The sequence below is a fragment of the Centroberyx affinis genome, unplaced genomic scaffold (assembly GCF_046629955.1).
Source record: "Centroberyx affinis isolate AG114_WGS23_722 - 3 ecotype Tasmania unplaced genomic scaffold, CSIRO-AGI_Caff_v1 ptg000343l_1, whole genome shotgun sequence".
Taxonomy (NCBI): Eukaryota; Metazoa; Chordata; class Actinopteri; order Beryciformes; family Berycidae; genus Centroberyx; species Centroberyx affinis.
Genome location: NW_027279017.1, coordinates 79,770 through 102,820, shown reverse-complemented (window position 1 = coordinate 102,820; position 23,051 = coordinate 79,770). Strand labels below are relative to the sequence as shown.

At 44.8% G+C, this 23,051-nt stretch overlaps 1 protein-coding gene across 1 annotated transcript in view; it reads right to left on the bottom strand.

Annotated features, from left to right (window-relative positions):
- LOC139641099 (protein unc-80 homolog) overlaps nucleotides 1-22,077 on the bottom strand; it is a 61,876-nt gene extending 39,799 nt beyond the window's left edge. Inside the window, exons 1-20 of the mRNA XM_071515344.1 lie at nucleotides 21,986-22,077; nucleotides 21,426-21,474; nucleotides 20,920-21,076; nucleotides 19,485-19,825; nucleotides 18,700-18,823; nucleotides 18,541-18,605; nucleotides 18,097-18,239; nucleotides 12,859-13,132; nucleotides 12,056-12,190; nucleotides 11,236-11,452; nucleotides 9,809-9,949; nucleotides 7,739-8,007; nucleotides 6,619-6,969; nucleotides 5,668-5,799; nucleotides 4,995-5,142; nucleotides 3,490-3,540; nucleotides 2,801-2,949; nucleotides 1,320-1,483; nucleotides 633-731; nucleotides 86-294 (exon numbers count right to left, since the gene is read on the bottom strand). Of these exons, the coding sequence (XP_071371445.1) occupies nucleotides 86-294; nucleotides 633-731; nucleotides 1,320-1,483; nucleotides 2,801-2,949; nucleotides 3,490-3,540; nucleotides 4,995-5,142; nucleotides 5,668-5,799; nucleotides 6,619-6,969; nucleotides 7,739-8,007; nucleotides 9,809-9,949; nucleotides 11,236-11,452; nucleotides 12,056-12,190; nucleotides 12,859-13,132; nucleotides 18,097-18,239; nucleotides 18,541-18,605; nucleotides 18,700-18,823; nucleotides 19,485-19,825; nucleotides 20,920-21,076; nucleotides 21,426-21,474; nucleotides 21,986-22,077 (3,310 nt within the window). The remainder of the gene's footprint in view (nucleotides 1-85; nucleotides 295-632; nucleotides 732-1,319; nucleotides 1,484-2,800; nucleotides 2,950-3,489; nucleotides 3,541-4,994; nucleotides 5,143-5,667; nucleotides 5,800-6,618; nucleotides 6,970-7,738; nucleotides 8,008-9,808; nucleotides 9,950-11,235; nucleotides 11,453-12,055; nucleotides 12,191-12,858; nucleotides 13,133-18,096; nucleotides 18,240-18,540; nucleotides 18,606-18,699; nucleotides 18,824-19,484; nucleotides 19,826-20,919; nucleotides 21,077-21,425; nucleotides 21,475-21,985) is intronic.
- Nucleotides 22,078-23,051: the final 974 nt, after the last annotated feature.

Here is a 23,051-nt window from a genome sequence, read left to right as displayed (position 1 = left end):
TTAGAAATGTTTGTATAACTAACACTCCAATCTGTGCAGAAATTACTTGCACGCTAAGAACAGAGGTAGTTGATGCTGCACCGACCTATTGGCAGCTTCAGTTTCTTGCGGAGGGAAATGCGGCGGGAACGGGAACGGGAGCGTCGGTCGGTGGTGGTGCCGGAGTGGGCGGTGGTGCACTCTGAGGTGTCCTGCTCTGATTGGCTGCTGGTGTCGCTGGCGGCGCTCTGCGACTTGAACATCTTCCTCCAAAAATCCTTCCTGCCCAGCAGAGCGCCGGGGATCTGCTCTTCACTGGAGGGACAGAGAGAGGGAGAGGGGGAGGGGGAGGGGAGGAGAAAGTCTATATGAAGATGAAAGCTTAAACAAATGTAGAAATACAAACAGATATTTTCATTTGTCTAATCTGATATAGGTTTTTATAAATTCTCATATCTTTCAGTGTACATATTCTCCTTAAGAATAAGACTGGGATCTGTTCTTCACTGAAGGGAGAGAGGGAGCGAAGAGGGGGGAGTTTGGAAAGGATAAGAGGCAGGCAATTTTCCTTTTTTGAGTAGGGTGGGGTGGGGTGGAGGGTGAGGGCTCTTAATGGATGGTGCCATGGAGGTGTTGTGAGGTGGGACACTCACTGTTCGGGTGTCTGGGGGGGTCTACTGGAGATGTAGCTGCGACACTCATCTGCAGCGCTGGACACCTGACCCTTCTCCCCGGACACACCGGCCTCCGACCTGCACACACACACCCCAACACACAGACAGAGCGCTCAGGCCAACTGACTCAGACACTAACTGACTGTCCTGATGCAATAAAACCCCACCCATGTGCTGCACCCATGGAGATTAAAACTCGTTCTGCTCTGGTGAGAATTTGAAGGGTGTTGGTGAAGATTTGGAGAATGTTTGGCCCTTGCAGATAGGAGCCTCTCATTGCTTAAATATTATATTATATGTTATATTGAAATTATCCATAATAAGTGGAATTTTCATTTTGTGATATGAGCAATTCAGTCGGCATAATTAGGAATTTGTTTCTTGCCACATCTGAGACAAGCATACATGTACGCATTTCACCAGAAGGGTCAGAGAGCAGGGCGGCAGCAACCCTGGAGCAGGTTGGGGTTCAATGTCTTGCTCAAGGACACTTCAGCAGGGACGGACACATGGCTGTCGCGGGGATCGAACTTGTGACATGCTGGTTATGTGCCAGTCTTTCTAACAACCCCTCAGACACTTTCTCCAGATTTAACTATTGCTAGTTTATGATTGGACAAAGCGTGATGTCAGTCAGACCATTTCTGGCCAGCAATTGGCCGGTACCTCCTGGGTCCAGGTGGTTTCGGCTCGTCCCTCTCGTCGGGCTTCTTGGTGGTGGTGACTTTCTCTGTGCTGTCCAGGAGCGCGCTCAGTGCCACCCTGCGAAACACATTGCCATGGGACTCCTTGATGAACTGCACCAGCTGGCGGATGTCACAGTACAGACCCTGGAGAGGGAGAGTGCGAGAAACAAGTGAGAGGGAGGGATGTGCGAACGGAGGAGTGTGTGAGAGAAAGAGAGAGATTAAGTCGCAAAGAGAGAGAGAGAGTGTGTGAGTGAGAGGAGCGAAGAGTGAGAAAACAAGGAGGAGAGAGGGAGGAAAATGACTAGTCTAATGAAATTAAACAGATTTTACTAGCAATTTTCATACATCAAGCGTGCGTTTTTGCACGTGCATGAGTATATGTATGCATGTTGTGTGTGTGCATGCATGACTTTTTGTCTGTGTTAACTCCAGCCACCCAGCTCCAGCCTGTGAGTAGGTGGCCTATGATGCTGTGCCATATTAAAGTGTGAGCCTGCCTTGAAAGTGTGTCATCCTCTGCCAACGTATGCCAACCATGCCAGCCTTGAGGCTAGCAAGGCTCCACAGAGAAGCCATGGTAACACATCGCTCTCAAAGCAGCCATGGATGTACCGGATAAGAGGAACGCAATGAGCAGTTTTGTTGCTAGAAACGATTTTCACCATTTGCAGAATAGTAGTCGGTTGATTGATTTGTAGGGTGAGCTAAAAAAACGTCTTGATACGTCTCTTGCAGCTGCAGTGTTTTATGTCAGGATCAAAATCAGAATATTTAGGGTTTGGTGTGAAAGATGAGCGACAGTTTGGTTGAAAATGAGTAAATCGCTGGAAAAGCTCTTGTTGAGCTCCATCTGATGGTTAAAAGAACACATTTGTAATCATAAACAAAATTAGGACAAAGAGGAAAATCCGAAGACGTAACTGCATGTAATTTGCTTTTTATAGAATTTCAATTTTATAAATGTGCTTAATCTTTGTAAGATGCAATCATTTAATCATTTTAGTTCTGCTTTAAAATCAGAAGAAATGTCACTTGCACCCCTTTCACTCTAAGCCCTTGATATATACAGTTCAAGCCAAGCACAGAGACAATCTGAGAGTATGCATAAATGATCTTAAAGATAGTGAGATTAAGCACAGTGACATCCCATGTCCAAATCACTTCATGTATGACAAACCATTAACAAAAGGAGTCATAAATGTTTAAATGACTCTGCATTAGGCTCGGTACAAAATGAGCCATTAATTATTCAGCTACAACATGCTGCAAAAAGTAATACGAGTGTCCAAGTCTAATGGGAGTACAACTGATACGAGTGCCGCCGACTGAAGATTTGAAGGACTGAGTCGAGTGAGAGGGAGAGAGAATGATGGGGATTAAGAAAGATCAAGGCAGGGAGAGAGAGAGAGAGAGAGAGAGAGACAGATAGATAGTTTTACACACACACACACCACTCACCAGGTTCTCGGGGCTGTGCAGTTCGTGCGTGGTCGAGGCGCAGCGGGTGATCAGAGACTTGAACATGCAGCCCACCACCACCGCCTCCATGTTCTGGGCCAGGGACTTGTTGTCCCCCGTGGTGAAGTTATTCCCGAAGCCCGCCTTGTCTGGAAGCAACAGGGAGGCGGGAGAGACCACGGATCACACAGGGGGTGGTTTAGTCAGCGGGGGAGAGAACATTATTGACTGCTGACCAGCTGAATATAAAACAGTGAGCCCAAACAACAGGGAGGGGAAGGAGGGGAAGGGGGGCAGGTGGGGGGAAGGAAAAGGGGTTCAGAGGCACAAAATCATAAGCGCATGGGGGGAGAAGCAAACTGAAAGGGATTCTGAGTAGGGAGTAAGGAATACATGCAAGTGACTAAGGCCTGCTTTTAAACTTAGGGGGTCTTATTCTCTTGGTCCAGTTAGATGATGCTAAGATCTTACTGTCTATGGATAAAAAGATGAGCTAGACTATAAATAAAGACCAGATTCAACCACACAGGTCTAAATTTGGGAGTTGCAGGCGAGATTCATCACCTTTGGACAGAGTGAGGGGTGCAGAAATGGAAGCGGTGCCTAGGGAAGGGTCTGATCAGGTGAGTATATTCATCTTAACTGCTACTATTATTGACTGTTATTGATTATTGATCATGTGTATCTACCGATGTTTCTTTTTTTCGCCCTCCTGGACCTCTCACCTGCACTGCCGTACTCTGCAAGAGAAAAGAGGCGGGGCACAAGTTGATTGACGTCAGGCCGGCACAGACATGTACGTGGTGTCAGAAAGGACGCGGCACCCCACCTCCAGAAGGAGGTGAACTTGAAATGCATATACACACACACACAGAAACACACACACTGACACCAAAAACCAAACAGGGTGCCCTGTGCACTTTCCTAATCAAAACACTCATCGGTTCAGTAACTTGCCAATTGAATATTGTACATTAGGAATGTGCTGATTGTAGTTACCACGTACAAAATGCTTGATATTTCAGTGCAAAACTGAATTGGCATGTACAATATGTCTCAATGCTCAGCGGTAAAGCCATTGATTGGGCAGAGATGTGATGGGCGCAGCTTTGGATTGGCAAGTGTACAGAATGGATGAGTGAGTAAGGAAGGGAGGATTCAGCTGGTTGAGGCGGATGGAGGGAGGAGGGGACGATGGAGGCGGGAGGAGGACGAGGAGGAGGGGAGGGACACAGCAGAGCAGAGACAAGTGGAAGGACGAGGGGAAACACAGATATCAAACGGAGATAGCGCTGGAATGCAGAGTCGAAGTGCGAGGTGAGACAGCGGTAGTACAATTCAGCTTTGTGAACCAGAGAGCAAAACATCTGTCTGCTATCTGTCAAAAATTTGACATGTACAAGTTTTTAATCTTGTGCCATACTGATACTGTAATGCAGCACCCATGTTAGACCTTCGAGTGTGATGCAGATTTTAATATTATTACAGTTTAGTGTATTATAGTTGTAAATATATGAAGACCAAACGTAGTAGAGGCTGCTGGAGTGTGTGTGTGTGTGTGTGTGTGTGTGTGTGTGTGTGTGTGTGTGTGTGTGTGTGTGTTTGACTGTATAGGTCGGCATGTACATAGGGCTATACCGATATATTGGTTTACAGGTATAAGAGTCAGATATTCAGTGTGTTCCACCTCTGATATGATGGATATGATGCAGTATGATTGATTATTGATCATCTATTGTATCACTGATCAATACTACACTGGATGTCTATGGGAAGCCCTTAACCTGAACTGAGTCTAATGCAACATTTTGATCAGATTCCACACAAAAATATGCGTAAATATGCATTATTCACATTCACATATTATTGTTATTGTTATTATCTTGGGTTTTAATGGAGATTTTTAGTGTCCCATGGTCTAAATTGCTGTTAAAGAGGCTTTTTCACCCTGACAAGAATAAAATCCTTGTAATTTATTGGCATGAAAATGTTCAAATAAAGAAAAAAAAAAAAAAAAAAACATTGGCTATTGACAGCTTCAATCCAAAAATATCAGTGTGGAAAACCAATATCGGTCAAACCCCGATACACACTATGCGTACATCTGTTATCTGTGTGTGTGTGTGTGTGTGTGTTTGTGTGTGGAGGGGTAAGCATCCGCATCCAGTCCCACTCACACACACCACCGACTTACTATCGGTGATGGGCTCCATGCAGAAGCCCAGCAGCGCGTGCAGGAAGTCCACGATGTTGTTGAGCGAGTCTTTGTTGACGTACTCTCTCATTGTCTGACGAAACTGCACCTTGTCCAGCTTGTACAGGTTGGTCAGACAGTTCTGGGCCTGGGTGGGGGTGGGGGGTGGGGGGAGTCGGGGGCAGGACACGTCAAAGGGAAAAAAAATCTCACTGTGCATAATAAAAGATTTACATAGAGCAGTGTTTCAGGCCGGCCTACTTGGTTTCATTATGCCTGTTCCCAAAATAAGTCTGTGAGGATGTGCTATTTTCATCGCTTCCATCGCTTTATTGATTTTCATGAAGGACATCAAAAAGACATCTTTCTCCTTTACTACTTAATAACTCAAATGATGAAAATATCGCTTAATTAACATAAAAAAATAATCACGACCCCATCTGTATCATATCAGTGAAGTTATGAAGTCAGCCCAGTGCTCCCTGATATTCGCAGTATCTGAGGATCCATTTCGGTTTCATGAAACATTTATTACGCAAAAAGGGCAAAACACTGAATAATTGATGTAAAAAAAATAAAAATACATGTCAGGCATCACAAACGCTGTGGATTTGTGAAAGCTGCAAAAACACTCCCAGGGGAGTGTCAGCGGAGGTGAAGAGAGGAGACTGACCTGCATCCTGAGGCGGTCTCCTGACAGGCCGCGGTGTCCCTCTCCGCAGCCGTAGGCGCATCCCAGAGACTTGACTATCTTTATCAGCATGGTCAGGGCCAGCCGGTGGGTGCTGAGGCCGGAGCCTTCCTCCTGTCCACAGGGAAGGAGGGAATGAAAGGCACAACCAGCAACTTGGGCCACATTGGACGTTTACTGATGTAAAAATATTTTGGAGGCAAAAATATTTGTATTACGTAATTGAGTTACACAATGGGTGGAGTCAAAAAAACAACATTTTTCAGAGTGCAAGGTAGCTAGGTGGCAAACCTGAAAGGCAAAGAAGGACATTTTTGTCAAAATATAAACATAAATATAAATGCTAATGACTTATTTTTTCATTCTTTCACCACCTCAAGTAGCTAACTAGCTTACCTAGCTAGCTATAGGCTAGTTTCGCTAGTTTGAACTTGGAAGGTCAGCTAGGCTAACTAGCTAACCTAGATAACTTAGTATGGATAGATTGCATTCTTACAGTTAGTAGCAGAGTGCTAAGCTTCATAATATTAGCTTCCTCCTCTCTTACTCTTGTCTTTTTCACTGGGTTTCAGTACACCATTTTAGAATAAACTGTGGTTCTTTGGCTCCGCACACTGAGGTTCAACTCAACCAATGAGATCATTTGTATAGCTAACTATGTTTGTACAATTAAAACTCTAATTTGCATTTATAGGTATATTTTGGCTATGGTCACACTGAGTCACATAGAGTGGATTACATATAGTATCTCTGTATGGTATTGACACACTGACATACAATTGACATACAATCACAGTAAATAAAGAGACTATTGATCATAAATTAGAGAAGAATCTCTGAAATCGATTACGTTAAGTGGAACACCCAATCCTTTAGCAAACACAATCTTGTGTTACAGGACTGACTCTTCCAACTCCATAACCCGATACACACCTTGCTATCGTTATCCTTGTTATTCTTCACGTCATCTTTGCTCCCCTGCCCGCTTCCTCCACCACTTCCTCCTCCTCCTCCTCCGCCTCCATCTCCTCCGCCTCCTCCTCCTCCCCCTGCGCCGGCCCCCGGGACCGAACCCCCTCCCTGGGCTCCTCCCCCCAGGCCCTGACCGGCCGGGTCTTTGGACCGCGCCTCCTGGTTCTCCTTGTCGTCGGGCTTGGACAGCTTCTTGCCCATGCCGGGCACCACGCCCAGCTGCAGCAGGCAGTCGATGATGTTCAGCGCCACGTCGCAGATCCTGGAGCTGATGTCGTGGCTCAGGACGGCGTACAGCGCCCGCAGGACCGCCTGGGGGACGAGGTGCAGGGGGGAAAAAGGTGAAAGGTCGTTTGTGAGGGAGAGATGAGAGGCTTAATGTGTTGTATTTTGGGTTTAAGTGTAAAAAACACTCCAAACTCTATGAGTACTGAGACATGAAGCTGTCATCTGGTTATTAGTGTAGAAGTGTGTAATAAAATTACTTCTATTTCTGCCCATTTATTTTGATTAGATGGACTTGAAACACTTGAGATATCTCTTAGAAAAGGTGGAATCTATGTACACATGTAAGGCCTGGACAAAATGGTAGTTTTTCTGGGCAAACGGCCATATAATATAATAATATATACAGGACCAATTCTCCATTAACTATATTTCCCTACAGGGACCATTTAAGTTTCATCAAATGAAAGACTTAAAGTCACACAAAGTGACTTTTTTTTGCCTTTTTAGCTCATTCTATCATACCATATACCTAGAGTATTTCACAATTTGTGCCAAAAAAATATAAAATAAATCTATATTTTATTATAGTTTTATATCAAAATCTCATTACTTTTACGTCCTGGAAAGCAGTGGTGACTTCATCATCACCAACCAATAAAATCACCACAGATTTTTTGAACAGTCCCGCCCCTCTGCCCCTCCCATCAAAAAAACTGTGATTCTCTTCCTAGCTGATATCCCATTGGTTTATCCTTTTGAGCGCTCCCTCCCTGCGTTATGTCCCGCCCCAACACCCTTTTCCACCCCCGCTCTCAAAACGCGGTTTCGCTGTGACTGTAACGGCCTCGCTCACGGTGAGGTCCAGCATGCCGTTCTTCAGGATGAAGTTGTTGGTCCCCTCGATGTTCTCGCCCTCCTCCAGACAGGAGTAGTTGATGCAGGAGTCGGTGAGGCTGCGCGGCAGGTTGGCGCAGGCCAGCGGCTCCACGGGGAGCTCGGGCACGGCCACGGGGTTGCACAGCTTCTTCATGTGCTCGGTGAAGAAGTCGGCGTAGCCCACGTTGAAGGACGCCACCGTGGTGTTGAACGCCGCCATGGTGATGGTGGAGATCTGGGAGCGCACTGCGGGAGGGCGGGGAGACAGGGGGGAGGGGGAGGTGAAAGGAAAGCACAGATGGAGGGACGTTGTCATTCGTCCTGTTTACCGAGGACGCATATGGGATCCACATGCGGGATGATGTCAGTGGTCTCTGTGAGGAGAGGAGCTGAATGTTCTGCTGTGTTTATTTTCGTCTCTGTGTCTGGATCCATTTTTTTTTTTTATTCTACAATTTGCTATTCTGTGTATTTCCATTACGCTCATCTGTTTCATTTATCCAGAGTGTATACTGTATGCAGGGTCGCTGTCAATTCATGAATAAACTCATTAATTCCAATTCAACTGAGGAACTGGAATTGGAATTTGGAAGTTGAATTTAATTCAATGAAATTCTGTGAAATTCCATGTTTTTTTTGTTTTTTTTCTTACCACATATCTGAGTATACACATAGTGTTATACTGTATATTATCAATACTGAATATCATAAAAATGTTAAAGGAACCCTTCAGGTGGTATTTGATGCAGAACATGTAATCATTAACACATACATTATGATTGAATTTGATTAGTTTAAGTGTCTTTTATTTGATTGATAATGTTTGATTTATAATGTCAAGACAGACTCTCTTAGAAGTGGAAGTTCATGGAATTTAATGAAATTCACATTCTGTTTTCATAGAGCTGGGTGACATTCCAATTCCAATTCCAACTCCAGGAATTGGAATTTGCCATGTTGCATTCTCAATTCAGCTGACTTTATTGTTTCCTCTATCCCACTGATAATCTATCATATCAGAATCAATTCTATTCTGCGCTATTAAATTTTGCTCTCGGTAAACTTCATGGCACACTCAGCATTGTGCGCTGTAGCGTGGAGCGGAGTCTGAAGCCTGCAGCGCTATTACTTTTATGTAAATTAGTGTTGTTATGAGAATATTACTGTTACGTAATCTTGTCCTATTTCTGCTCCGCTCAGCAGCAGTGCCAGTCATTCCTTTTATTATAGCTGATGGTTGTAATATGTTTGTTTAGTTTCTTTCATTTCACTGCGGTTTGTAATTTTTTTTTACTTCAATATGTTTCTATAAAAAGCGGACGTTTGCCACACACTTAATTTTTTTCCCCTGCACTCCGCCAGCGTCTCTAAGCGCTACAGCAGTGCACAGTGCAATACACACACACATATTGATTATTATTATATATTCTTTTCAGCAGAGTTGTATAGTTGTCTAGTCTTGAGAAAATCTTTTTGATGTATTGGACTTGTCTTGGTCTGTAGTTTTATTGATATTTGCTTTATTTTCCCCAGTAGCACAAACAATTTAAAGTTCACTTCAAACTGCATACAGTATGTAACAGACCTCAAACTTCTATTCATTGATTAGTTGGAAATTGAAGAGTATATATATAGTGGTACATCTCTGTTATTCCCACCCATCTAAAATGACTGTAAATGTAATTTGACCCAGGACTACTCTACTGAAATTGTGCTTCAGTTGTTAAAGTCTCAGATGCTTAACTTCCTCTCTCTATCCTTGTCTTGATCTCTTTCCTTTCTCTTCTTTTCTTTATATCTATTGTTGATTTATTGATAGATTGATTTGTTTTCATAATTTCAAAGAAAAGTGATTTATTCTCACTGGATGGGATCGATTTGCCTTTAGAAACACCTTAAGCATTATTTTTACATTCGGAAAGAAATGTAGTTCAGTTTATTGTCTATTTTGGTCTTGAACTGGACTCTGTTCGCTCTGGTCTCGGTCTTGACTTGGTCTCAGCTGAACCTGGTCTCGGAACTGACTTGGACTCGACTAAGTCCTTACCCTCTTTGACGGTGTTGTCGCTGTGGCTGTTGGAGTGGTCGGGCATGTCTCTCAGCAGGGAGTGGTGGGAGTGGGAGTGTTTGGCGCTCAGGCTGTCTGCGTCTGCAGCCGTGTCTGTGCTGCCCCTCCGTGTGAATTTGCCTATAGGGAACGATGCAGCAGAAAAACACATCAGGTTGAATCACACACGCACACGTATGCAGACACACACTCGATAAAAGTGTCAGCTCAATTTTTAAAGCAGACGGCGAGAGAGAAAGACCAGCAATTAGACGGCTGGAGAGACCGAGCTACAAAAACATTTTGCTGCTGTTGTGTGAAAAGCTTGTAACTCTAATTTTGGGTGTATTTATCCTGTATCTATTGTGTATGTCCAGAAAATTCCTCCTTAAAGATGGAGGCAAAGTAAAGCAGTAGATCAGCAAATAGTATGGTGTAAGGGGGCATTGAGTTCAAGAAAAGTAGGCTGTTAAAAACTCACTAACTCCAGATAATAAAAAATGGTCTTTGTGCCTTCAGCGAATTTTAATCACACTTCTCAGCGAGAGCTAATAGGAAATACCAATGTTAATGAGCCGGCCTAATTCACCATCTGACAGGCCGTATCTACCCAGAATCCTATGACTCATCTAACGGGAGCTTAGTGGACAGCAAGTGGTGGAAAAATAATGAGTCTAAGGAGGGGAAGTGGCAGAAAGATAACAACATGCTCTCTGTTCTGTGACATGCTGTATTCATGTCATCATATTTCAAACTATATGGGAGATGAAAAGGTTCAAGCTGATGATTGAGACTGATACATTTTGTGAGAGTTATGGACAAAAGCAAGATTTACAAACATATCTAGGGATCAGTCACTAAAGATTGACGTTTTAACTAAGGAAAAGGTTAAGGTGATATCCAATTTCCTGATGATTTCATCTGATGATTTTTTAAATTCTAGCTCGCTGAAAAATTGACAGTCCATAGTTGTTGTTTATTTTTCAAAAGAGCACTGACTGACCAGATAATATATACAAGGATGGACGGATCTTGTGACAGACAAGCCAACAGATAGACAGAAAATCAGATGAAGCCTAAATGTCCAACTCGTCTTCACAAGGGATTCTCCGCTCTCTGCTTCAGGACTCTTGCTTTTCTGAACATTTAATACTAGTTTAAAGGCTTTATGGAGCCATTTTGAATTTTGCAACCTGAAAGTCATCAGTAAACATTTCAAAAACACATATTTCTGTCCACAAAATCTCCATAACTGGGATAAGATAATTCTGGATTCTGGATAATACGCTTTACTTCCATGCCAGCAATCATTTTTGAAGAGCAGGCATCATTTTTCCCCTCCAGATGGTGGATATCTCATTTGGAACAAAACTATTAATTCAATTCTGCCACCAAGTTGGGTGGTAGAATTGGTGGTTGGGTCCTACCCATGATGGTGGCCTGCCAGCCCCCACGGTCCAGGGTCCGCCGGTCGTCTCCCAGGCCAGAGAAGCTTCCGAAGGAGAAGGTGCTGCGGGTGGGCGAGACGTCCAGGTGGTCCTCGTGGAGCAGGAAGGGGACGCCCATACGCCGCTGACGCTTCTTCCCCGTGTGGTGGAAGGGGATGGAGCCCTTCCTCTCCCGGTCCTCACGCCGGTTCTTGAACTGGAACAGATGAGGAGATGGAGATTAAGCAATGTCATACCATGTTTCACATCGACCAGTAACTCTCCTCACTCTCTCTCATACCTACATACTTTTCTCATGTAAATGTCTATGTTTTGTTTCAGTTTTGCCTGTGAAATGAGGGAAACCGCTGAAATGAAACCTATGCCCTTGCTACAATGGCAAAAAAATAAAACTAGCTGCTGGCTTTGTTGTGCTATCCTTGGTAGGATCTAAGGAGTAATGTGTGCAGTATGGTCTCCAGTTACAATAAATCACTTTTCTTTGAAATTATGAAAATAAATAAATTAATAAATCTATCAATGAGACAAGAAATGGATATAGAGAAAGGAAAGAGATCGAAACAGGGATATAGAGAGAGGATGTTAAACTGAAATTAAACTGGATTTGCCACACAATACATAACAATGAGTGGCAGGAAATTAGACAAAAATTAGACAACAATTATCCTACTTTTTACTTGTGGTTTATCTGACACTCTCTGACTTGTCCTGATCCAGTAGACAACACCCATCTAGTACTGATCCGATGAAGAGTTGCACAAAAACATAACACTGGACAGCAGACTCAGACATGTCAGACCTTCTTGAAGATGTTCATGCCCAGGTCGGAGGACAGGTCTGGGACGGCCTGTCGGCGGAGGTTGGTCAGAGACACTTTGGCAAACGTCTCGGTGCTCAGAGACTTGCCCTCCTCGTTGCACTTCAGACTCATATCCTGCACAGACACAAAAGAACACATGGATGATGTGATGCTCAGCTCATCATCTGCGAGATCCTATCCCATGAAACATCTTGTGACCCCCTGGGGGGTGCCGACCCCCAGTTTGAGAACCACTGATTTGGACCGCAAATACATAGTATGCATTAAACTGTTGTTGTGGTCAAAACTGGTTGTGTTTGTTGACCACAGAACTGGTTGTGGTCAAAAAGTCAACTAAACTACCAAGGGAGCATTGATCTACTGTGGGTATCTTTATTAATATTTAACTAGCCTCTCATGAGACCAACATGCACTGCAAAAAAAACATCTTATCCATCATTTAGTCTCACATTCAGCCTTCCAATCTTATTTTTCTTCAACCAAGAGAAAAATTCTGCCAGTGAGGTGAAATAACTCCACTTGTTTACAATGCAGCTTCACTTGTTTCATGAATGTTCTAGAAATGAGTGTCCGTATGTTGAAACCAGTCAGAATAAGGCAGATCACTGCACTGCTATCAAGAAAATGACAATTGATTCTACAAAATTCTTGAAACAAGTTGATTGTGTTTGCATTGGAAACAAGTGAAATGATCGAACCCCATTTGCAGAGTTTTGTTCACTTATTTTAATTAGATTTTAGGACTCAATGGAGACTATTGTATTGAGTCCTTCTGCCAGTACCTGTGTCTTGTGTGTGTTGACCAGCGAGGGCGTGGCGGCCACCATGGAGCTGCTGCGCGGGCGGGGCAGGGGCGTGACCAGGGGCTCCGGGGCGCGCTCGGGCCTCTCCTCCAGGATCTGCCTCAGGCGCTGCAGGTAGAACATCAGGGCCCAGTGCACGCCCTCCTCCGTCCAGTGGGGCTGCAGCAGGCAGCGCAGCACCGCCACGTCGAAGTAGGTGGCGTAGCGGGCGCGCTGGGCCAGGGAGGGGGGCAGGCCGGCCGGGGCTGACGTCCTGGGATAGAATACAGAGGAGGGAGAGGATGTTTATAATGGTTTAATCTCTCACATTATGCTTAGTTGCTGGTTAATTGCCCCATGCGGGATAATTAAAGTGCCGTTGCGTTGAACTGAATTCAGCTTATAAGAGAGGGAAGGGAAGGACAGAGGAGGAATATGTGAAGAGTTTGTCTTGCAAAAGCATATAACTCCATTTTTATTTATTTCTATAACTCATGTTTTGATTTTTTTTCCAGGTAATATCAATCAAAAAATCAAACTAGTAATGCACTGTCAATAGGTGATATTGGTTTTTGCCATTTTTTTGTTAGTCAGAAAGTAGTTCATTTTTTTTTTTTCAGGAATGACATTTATCTGTTTTTGCAAATGTGTAGAAGTGGGAAGGAAGACTATGGAAGAAATGGAGGTATGGAAGATGGGAGGAAAGGAAGAGGAGTGGTGTGGAACAAGGGATGGAGAGAAAGGAGAGAAAAGCAAAGGAAGCAGGGGAGAAGGTGCAAGCAAGATGGAAAAAGAGGGACTTATTAGGCGACATTATTGAAAACCGATTAAAAAATTGGTGCATTTTGAGCCGTTTGAGCGCTGGCACACAAATACATATTACCATAACAATTACCCCACATCCTGTCCATCCCCTGTAATATTAGTGTGTCATCATCTCCCGCCACACGGCTTCATTAATAATGCATCAAAGGAGGATGGTAAACAAGGGCAGAGCCCCCCTCCAGCATCATTGGGAGAGCAGCAGGGAGAGAGGGAGCCTCGGCCTACGTGAGTCCACTATAAATAAGCTGGAATGAAGGTCAGCGGTTGGTGAGCTGCAGAGCGTATAGCGCTGCATGCTGAGGGGGAAGATATTGATACTAATAGCATGGAGAGAGAGGGAGAGAGAGAGAGAGAGAGAGAGGGAGAGAGAGAGAGAGAGGGAGAGGGAGAGAGAGAGAGAAAGTGGAAAGAGAAGAGAAGAAAGAGAGGAGAGAAGAGAGAGATGAGAGAGCAAAGAGAGGAAATAGGGAGAAAGAAAAAAGAAAAAGAGAGGAGAGAGAGAAAAGACAGAATGAGAAAGAAGAAACGAGAGACAGGATAGAGAAGAGAGAAAAATAGGGAGCAGAAAGCGAAGATAGAGAGAGCAGAGAGAGTGGAGATAGAAAAAAGAGCAGAAAGAAGAGAGTGAGAGAAGATGAAGAGGAGATGAGAGTGAGAGAGGATGGAGAAGAGTGTGTGTGTGTGTGTGTGTGTGTGTGTGTGTGTGTGAGAGAGAGAGAGAGAGAGGCATTTAATCTTGGCTGGTATATTAAATCGAGCAGGAAGAGACGGTCAATATCTACATGAATCGCTGGGAGAGAGGAGAGCAGAGGGAGGCTGTATCACGTTTCACTGTCTAGCCAATACACACACACACACACACACACACACACACACACACACAGACTCTGCCTGCTGCTGTTGTGACAGGTTGCCACGGAGACCGAGTGACGACAGCCGCCCCAGGCCCGCGGAGAGAGAGACAGCCCAGCCCCCGACTCCATGCGGTAGGAGAGATGCAGCAGCCCAGCGGTTGCCATGGAAACTGCCTCAGCATCAGCAATGCTCTGAGATGCGGCGCCGGGGATGAGTAAGCTGCATTAATCAGAGGGCCTCACGGCGGAGATGATTTTATCTCGGTCGTACAGCACAGAAGTGAGTACAAGAGGGTCTAAGTGCAGAGCAAGAGCAGCTGCTCACTGCAGAGTTATGGCTGAGTCTCTCTCACACTGTCTATAGATACACAGAGTCATCCAGGCAAAAACCCACTTGAATTCACTTTACTCACCTTTTTATTTAAAGAAAAGACTTTACCCACTGTTTTAGGCTGACGTAAGTCTTCATGAGGTGAAATCATAGTAGTTAATGTACGTTATAGGAGGATAGGGACTTAAATTAAATTAAATTAAAGTAATAATCCGCAGGTTTTTCATATAAATAAATGTGATTTTGCCGGGTCACAAGATGATTCATGGGCTAGGAAAAAAATATTTCTACTATACAAATTTATGTTATTTTTTTGCAGACTGAGAACATATGGTAGTGATTCAGCCTATAACCAGTTCATGAAAGCTTTTACATTTGCTGTTGTAAACACCTGCAGGGATCCCTTATGTTTTCCTATAAGAAATATAAGAAGCTGCAGTCTATGCTGAGTGCCTTTATTCTTACAATGTGTTATTACTTTAAATTAAAGCATAAATTGATTACAGTTTTGCTTCATGTCTTTTCGCATGACAGAGTATCACAGACAATCTAAATGAGTGGCTTGGATTGAAATCTGCTGTATTGGCCAGCGGTGAAGCCTCGCCTCTTACTGGATCTGCACAATATGAATCCACAACTTTCTGTGAGAGAAATTAGAGCTTCTAGTCACGTCTCCTCAGATGTCAAGACTCTCTCTCGCTGTACGGCTCGTTTACATTGGGCTCACTTCCTTCCCTAACCCTGATCTCACGCACACACACACACCAAACTACTTAATATTCCCACCAATGATGTAGAAAGCAATTAATCTGCCTTTGTTGAGTGTGTGCAGAGAAACAATAGGGATAAATCTCTCCCGATGGGCTCCCTTCCCGCATTGCCATGTGACTGCTGCAAAACCCTACCGCTGTTTGAAGTGTATGAGGCTGAGGAGGAGGAGGGAGGGGGCTTATTTTGATTCACAGTGCGTTGCTGGTCGTCACAGGGATCATGGGAAGCGTCTGAGCGACTCGCCTGGTTGTCAGAGCGAGTTGAGATGAGCAATGGACGGCTTATGAAGCTCTCCACGCTTTCACTCTCATTCACTCAGCCTAGTGTCAAGGTGATTAAGGATGAAGTGGTAAAAACACAAAACACCCACATGGGATGTAGCAAATGTACATTTTTTTAACCTTTATTTATCTGGGGATAATTGCCAAAGCTCGGTTGCGTTTTTTTCCAGTTACATCCTACTTCACATTCATACTGTTTCACACATCCAGACCTGGGAGCTGGCCAGTATAACCACTAAACAGTAAGGTGCCTTGCTCAAGGGCACCTCAGCAGTAGTTGTTGAGGAAGCACTACTCATTCATTTCCCTCACCCACATATTCCCAGCCAGTCCTGGGCTTCAACCCGGCAATCTTCTGGTGACAAACCTGCCTCTCTAACCTCTAGGCTACCACCGCCCACACACACACTTATGCACTTGTATCTAAAGCATGTAGGAGGGCTTTTATGTATCTGAATAATCCAGCATTTTTTCATCACTTGAAGCATCCAAATTATCACACTTCAGTTCAGGTTTGCATGATCTTGGATGCACAAACCTCTTCTGTACAAAGTCCAATTCTGAATATGGACGATTATCGTTCGCTGCCAACCTGTCTGGTGAAACTTGCCCGTGCCAAAGCGGGCACAGATTGAGTTTAAGTCTGGCGGCGAGGACTGAACCACGCCAGACTTGCCTTGGGCGGACCAAAATCAAGCCAGGCCGTGTCATGCCAGGCCAGGGACACTGCCAGCATTAGACATGTAGCACATTACTTCAGCATAATTACCCTTGTTATGTGGGCAAATGTCAGATGGGTCTGCTAAAGCTCAAGCAAGAGAAGGCTGTGTGTGTGTGTGTGTGTGTGTGTGTGTGTGTGTGTGTGTGTGACTGAGAACACAGCGCTGCTTAGAGCGACACATTACACAAGGGAAGGAGGAGCTATTCATATACGCGCGCTCTCACAAGCTAGTGAGCCAAGCTGTGCTGTGCAGTGTGTTTCGACAGACGATGCCACGGGGCAAAATGTTTAGCCGTCAACAAGATGATTGCACCGGCTCTGTGTCATCGCGGGTCATTTGCAAATCACTGCACTTCTGCGCCGCTTCAACGCACAGCTGACATCACGGGGTAAATGGAAGTCAAACTACTTATCGATCGAAGATTTGACCGAAACAAATCTTTGCAGCGGATTCATTTATTGATCAAATGACACTATGAATCTCCGTGGTAAGATGCTATGGGGAAATGAGGCCAGTTGACGTTCACCAGTCAATCTCTACGCGTCTATAACTGGCTTTTATCAATACGCAGGATCTGAGGTAACAAGCCTTTGTGCTAGTAGGGCGTGTTCACAGCAGGCGTATTTGATGCAGTTTATTCCAACTCTAGAGCATTTACTCCTTTAGTTTGGTTTGTTTGGGCAGGTGAGAACAATGTCAGGTGGCACCGAATGACAAGTCTCTGTCCTCCTCCAAGCAAACCGCAGTGCGGTTCATTAGGAGTGAGAATGTAATCTGAACCAACATGATCGGAAATGACCCCAAAATGTAAGCTTATGAATATAAGGAGACAGATGTTGACATCTGATAGCCAGCAGTTACTCTTGCTTGGAAAACCCAGGATGACATAATGAACTGAGGGCAAACTGCAGTCTGGACTGATGCTCATATTCAGCTGTTTCTCCATGTGTTCTTAACTGGTATGAACAGCAGTGAAGGTCAATTGCTGCAAAGAGTGCAGACAAGTCCATCATGCTTAACTAAAGTTGCAGGGACTGGACTTGGATTTGTTCTGACATCTCTAATCTGGCAGGATGACAGGTGACCAAAACTCTGTCCAACAAACAAGCTACTTGTGAGTCCATGTGACTTTTGTTTACAAGCCCTAGGTTGCTTGTGATTGGGCAGTGTGAACCTAAATGAACCAAATACAAAAATGCAGTACAGTCAACTATTCCACTATGGACCAGAGCAAAGAAAACAAACTGGAGGTGTGATCGCACCCTTAGAGGAAAGGGTTGGATGGGTGGGAGTAGTGATGTCACTGTGGGTATCAAGCTCGCCCCTCCCATCCTGGATGTCTTTGTTCCATTTAGGCCCATGACACCTCCTTAACAAATCAAAAATCTATGACCAGTACTAACTAGCTGCTCCCTATCTATTTGCTTGAGGGTGAATTGATCAGCGCTGCTCACTTTTTCTTGGAAAGCCCTTTGACCAGTGGGGGTTGCTGGGAAGGGCCGCCTTTCTCCACCGAGTTACCACGACGACAGCTCTGCTCTCCGGCCCCGGGGGAGGACGAATCTGATTGGGCGGCTTCGCAAACCACCTGGAAGCCCTGTGGGAAGGAGCGAGAGAGAGAGAGAGACAGATAAACAGGCAGGAAGACAGGCAGACAGACAATGATGATCAAAGGCTGTGAGGCTACGTTGAGGTTGCGTGAGGTTGCAGTGAGGTTACCATCATGACCCTGGCTAATGCTCCCGGATGGCTGGTGCTAATGAATATTAGCAGCCACCCGGAGGGATGTGAGAGGGGGGAGGGGAGGATGTCTCTGCCTCCTGCCTGAACACATTCAATCACCGTGGGGACACCGGTTGCCAGATCTGGTGGGAGCCAATCTGAAAACACTCACTCACCATGGGACCCGGGTTGCCAGATCCACAGGGGCTGCACTGGTTGTTGACTGGGGAGTTCCTTTTTGCTGTCGAGAACAGGCGGAGCAGATTACATGTCTTCATTATGACTGGACGATTTGAAAGATATGATTTCATAGCCTGTAAATGAGGATGTCTCACCTGTCACGATGTTGCGGACAGGTTTGATGAGCGCGGTGAAGGCGGGGATGTCGGGCTGCCGGTGCTCCCACATCGGCTGCCATATGACCAGACCGCTGGCCAATCGGAAGGTCAGGTCAGACTCCTAGAGGAAATGACACAATGTGACATTCAGAATTAAGGATTCCATTTGGAGGAGAAGCAGGCTGGCACACTAACCTTATAATTAATGAAGTGCTGCTTCCTCAGACAATTATGATTCAGTCAAAGCTAGAGGCATCATGTAAGACCTCATAATAAACTTTTATGACATGAAATGCTGAGATATTATCATTGCGTAATTGGATCTGGATGATTGCAAAGAGTACTACTGCTCTTGTAGCATGATCACTTACAAGGTACAGTAATTTATTGCACAGTGGGAAAACACACAGCAATCCCCAGAGAACTGAAACCCAACCCTCGCATCTGTTTGCACACAGATCAATAGGGGCAGTGTGTCAGTGTGTTGGATTGTACTAGGGTTTGATATGGGCTTTTGAAGGCCAGTAGCGATATCAGTATTTGTAGAATGAAGCTGCCAATAGCGGCTATTCAGTAGCTTTAAATTTGACGTTTTTCATACTAGAAAATTTCAAAAATTCCAAATATTCCCCCAGGATTTAATTCTTGGTACAGTGGAAAAGCCTCTAAAACAGCATTTAGACCTTCATGTGACACTAAATCATGTGGCTGGTATGGGATTTTTAATAAAAGGCTAATATTAGCCCAACATGTCGGTTTACTGTCTAACACAAGACACAAACCTTAATCCGATGGATGAGTGGGGCGAACAGGAACACAAACAGCTCCACGGTGGCCATGCTCTTGTGGAACAGCTTAGTGCGCGCGTGCTCGTCCTCCTCCAGCAGGGAGCCGCTGTGCCGGGGCCCCGACCCCCCCAGGGCCGAGCCCGAGCAGGAGCCGGGGCCCCCCGGGGACGAGCCCTGGTTCCCCACGGGCTGCAGGAAGGCGCTGCTGCTGCTGCCCGCCGACCAGCCGTGGCCCAGGCTGGGCTCGTGGTTGCACTCCTGGGCCGCCTCCAGCAGCATCCAGTGCAGGGTGTGCAGCAGCTTGGTCTCCGCCACGCCCAGCTTGTCCTGGTGGCCTGCCAGAGGTCAAAGGTCAGCGGTTAGTGGTGACTGCAGCTTAGTGAGGTGATGAATGGGCTCTATTGGCTGTGTGAACCTCAAGTGTTTGAGCCTGTGTGTGTGCGTGTGTGTGTGTGGTATTGCATATTGCTGCTGTTGTGTGAAAACATTGTAGCTCCACTTTTGGTGATTTTCATGTTTTCACTTCAGTTAAAGGATTACATGCTCCTCTATGGGATGACAAAATTGCCCGACCTCTGTTATGAAACACTTTCAAAACTAATCAGATAATGCCAAAAATGCATTATCATCAAGCGAACACAAGCCTGTTTTTCTTAGTTCCTGGAAAGTTGGATTTTGGATACAAGGCTTTCACCCAACAGCGACAATATACACATAATCAAGAAATTAGCTCGCAAGCATGTTCGTTTGTTAATTAAAGTGTGTTGTATTGGCATGAAATATAAAAGTATTTATTGCCAAAGCAAAAGCATCAAATAACAGATTATAACCAGATTCGGATATCAACCAGCAACGTGACAAAAACAGCAACAAATAGTTCAATATATCATGCCAATCGATCACTAAATCAATAGACAAATTCATAGAGGGACCTTTCTTTTTGCATTATTAATGTCTATTATTTGTCTCTTTTTGAATGTATGCTGCATTTAGGTGCTGGTGAAATGCAGGAAAATAGTGTCCCTAAGAACTGTAGCTTTCCCAAATATTATATTCTAATTATTTTTATTTAATTTTTGTTTCCATAATGTAAGTAAAAACAAAGGCATGAATAACATGCTTCACATCACTGCTTCTTTACGTTTACTCGCCCTCAAGCAAAAGTGTGTCTGCGTATTCTTGTTTATCTATCTGTATGTTTTGCATGTTTATATGGATGTGTATATGTGTAAATGTGTATATGCCTCTGTATTCACCTGTGTGTCCGCACCCATACATGTGTGTGTACCCATACATCTTGGCAGAAGGGTGACCTAATGGTTAGAGACACACAGGTTTGGTGTTTTGTTGAAGCAAGACACTGAATCACTGCATAAGGCTGTCAGCTAATCATCTAAATGGTGTAAATGTGCGTCCTGTGTGTCCTCACCCAGCTTGTTCCTGTTGGACAGCAGGATGGAGGTGCAGTGGAGCACATGGGGCAGGGCGGCCTGGACCAGCTCCCAGCGCGAGATGCTCTGGATGGCCTCCGACAGGGCCGGCGACAGTCCGTGGAGCTTATTCTCCACCAGCACGCGCTCAAAAGACTGGGGAGACAGCCAGGGAGAGGGAGAAAAGAGACGTCAGCCAGAAACTAAAGCCTCTTTCTTTGACTATCTAAACGTCCCACATGGCCCCGAGCGAGGCAATGCCTCTGGGAAAGACAGTGGCAGCTCTGTTTAGATCCAAAGGGATCTGGAGGAGCGTCATTATGGATATGAGTTTCCAATGGTCTGGCCCTGGGTAATAGGTGGAAACAAGGGGGGAAAACTAATTTGCTAAATGCGGAACCAAGAGTACACTTCATTTGCAGGTGCATTAAGGTAAAAACAGATTAGTGGGAAGGGAGCGATTATCTTCTCTCATCACGGACATGGCATTAACGAAATGACTTACCACGCAAGATGCTTCATACTGTTTTCCCAACTTCGGACGCAGAAACGCACTGGAAAATATGACAAACAACATGCTCATGAGAGGAAAACATGCTTATATGGAAAGCATTAACCTTGGCAAAATGATAAATGCACCCTATTTTCACAGAAATAATAATACTGCACAGACATGAGCAGTCAATCCACTACAGCTCTTCCACAGCCTATTCTATTTCTTTGGCCTGGTTTCTATGTAAATTTTGCTTTACAGGTGTGACATCACACAATCTGTACCCATCTCGATTCATATACCACAGTTAAAATCATGCATCCCACCCTCCTCCATTTAAAAAAATCAATGAAACCAATGAACTGACAGACTCAGTGACATGGTTACCCATTCAAGGCGTTGAATTATAATAAGGCAATACATTCATTTTGACGCTGACTACGCCTCTTATGAATGCAGATGCCTTTTCATGTTGTCAGGCAGCGACTTTGCCGCGGCTGCTGTCAAATTATTCTCTTATTTTCGGCAATGGCAAACACCTGTTATCAATTTCCAGTGAAACACACACTAACCTGGTTTGCCTCCATAGGAAGGTCTGGATGGGGAACGGTATTCCCTTCCCGCACTCCTGCTCGGTGTCGTCCAGGCTTTTCCTCTTCACCATCTTGGCCGGACCTGTTCGACCACCGGGACGCGGCGGCGGCGGCGGCGGCGGCGGCTGGGTCTGTCCAGGTGACCAGCGAGCCTCCCTCACGACATGATTGGGTTCGTCCTGCGTAAAATGGCTGCAAGTGTCGGTCGGTCGGCGGAGAGAGAGTGAGAGAGGTTGAGAGAGAAAAGAGAGAGAGAGAGAGAGAGAGAGAGAGAGAGAGAGAGAGAGAGAGAGAGAGCGCTCTGATTTCAGCACCTCCCTCGCTGGACAGCGACAGTGAGCGGCGTGGTAATTTATCGGCGGCGGAGCTTAAAGACGCAGTGTGCAACTGGAGCAGATGTTTTCCTTGTCAACCTTCTGCCTCATGCAGCATTATGGGAAGTGGCACAGGAAAACCAACTGCTAGACACACACACACACACACACACACACTCACACACAAAAAAAACAACCTCAAATCGCTTTACACACATGTGGGCTGGCATCAGGTGTATTCATGTGAGGGATAATCCCCCATTTGAATCACATCAACAGGTTGTTTAATAACCCAGGTGGACAACACACTGTATTATTGTGCTGTAAAACACAGCATGATGGGATAACCCTTATCATGAAGAGCTATAATAATCCATATAAATTGTAATTACATTTAAAATACATGAAAAAAGATGCTATATCACAGCATAAACTGGATTATTACATGAACATTATAGTGATACCATAGGATATAAAAATACCATAAGGTACAATAAGGGAATTATAGTGTGTACTCAATACTAAGTTTATAAGTCCCTATAGGCGTATTACAGTGCTACTGTAGGAAATAGAAATACCATAAACTACTATGGAGTCACCAGAAAAATCGCTATTACCACAGATCTACACTATATACTATAAATCCCTACAGGAATATTACAGTGATTTTTCACTGGGGAAATGTGCCACTGTAGGAAAACATTTAATTATACTGTGTGAAATATACTGTA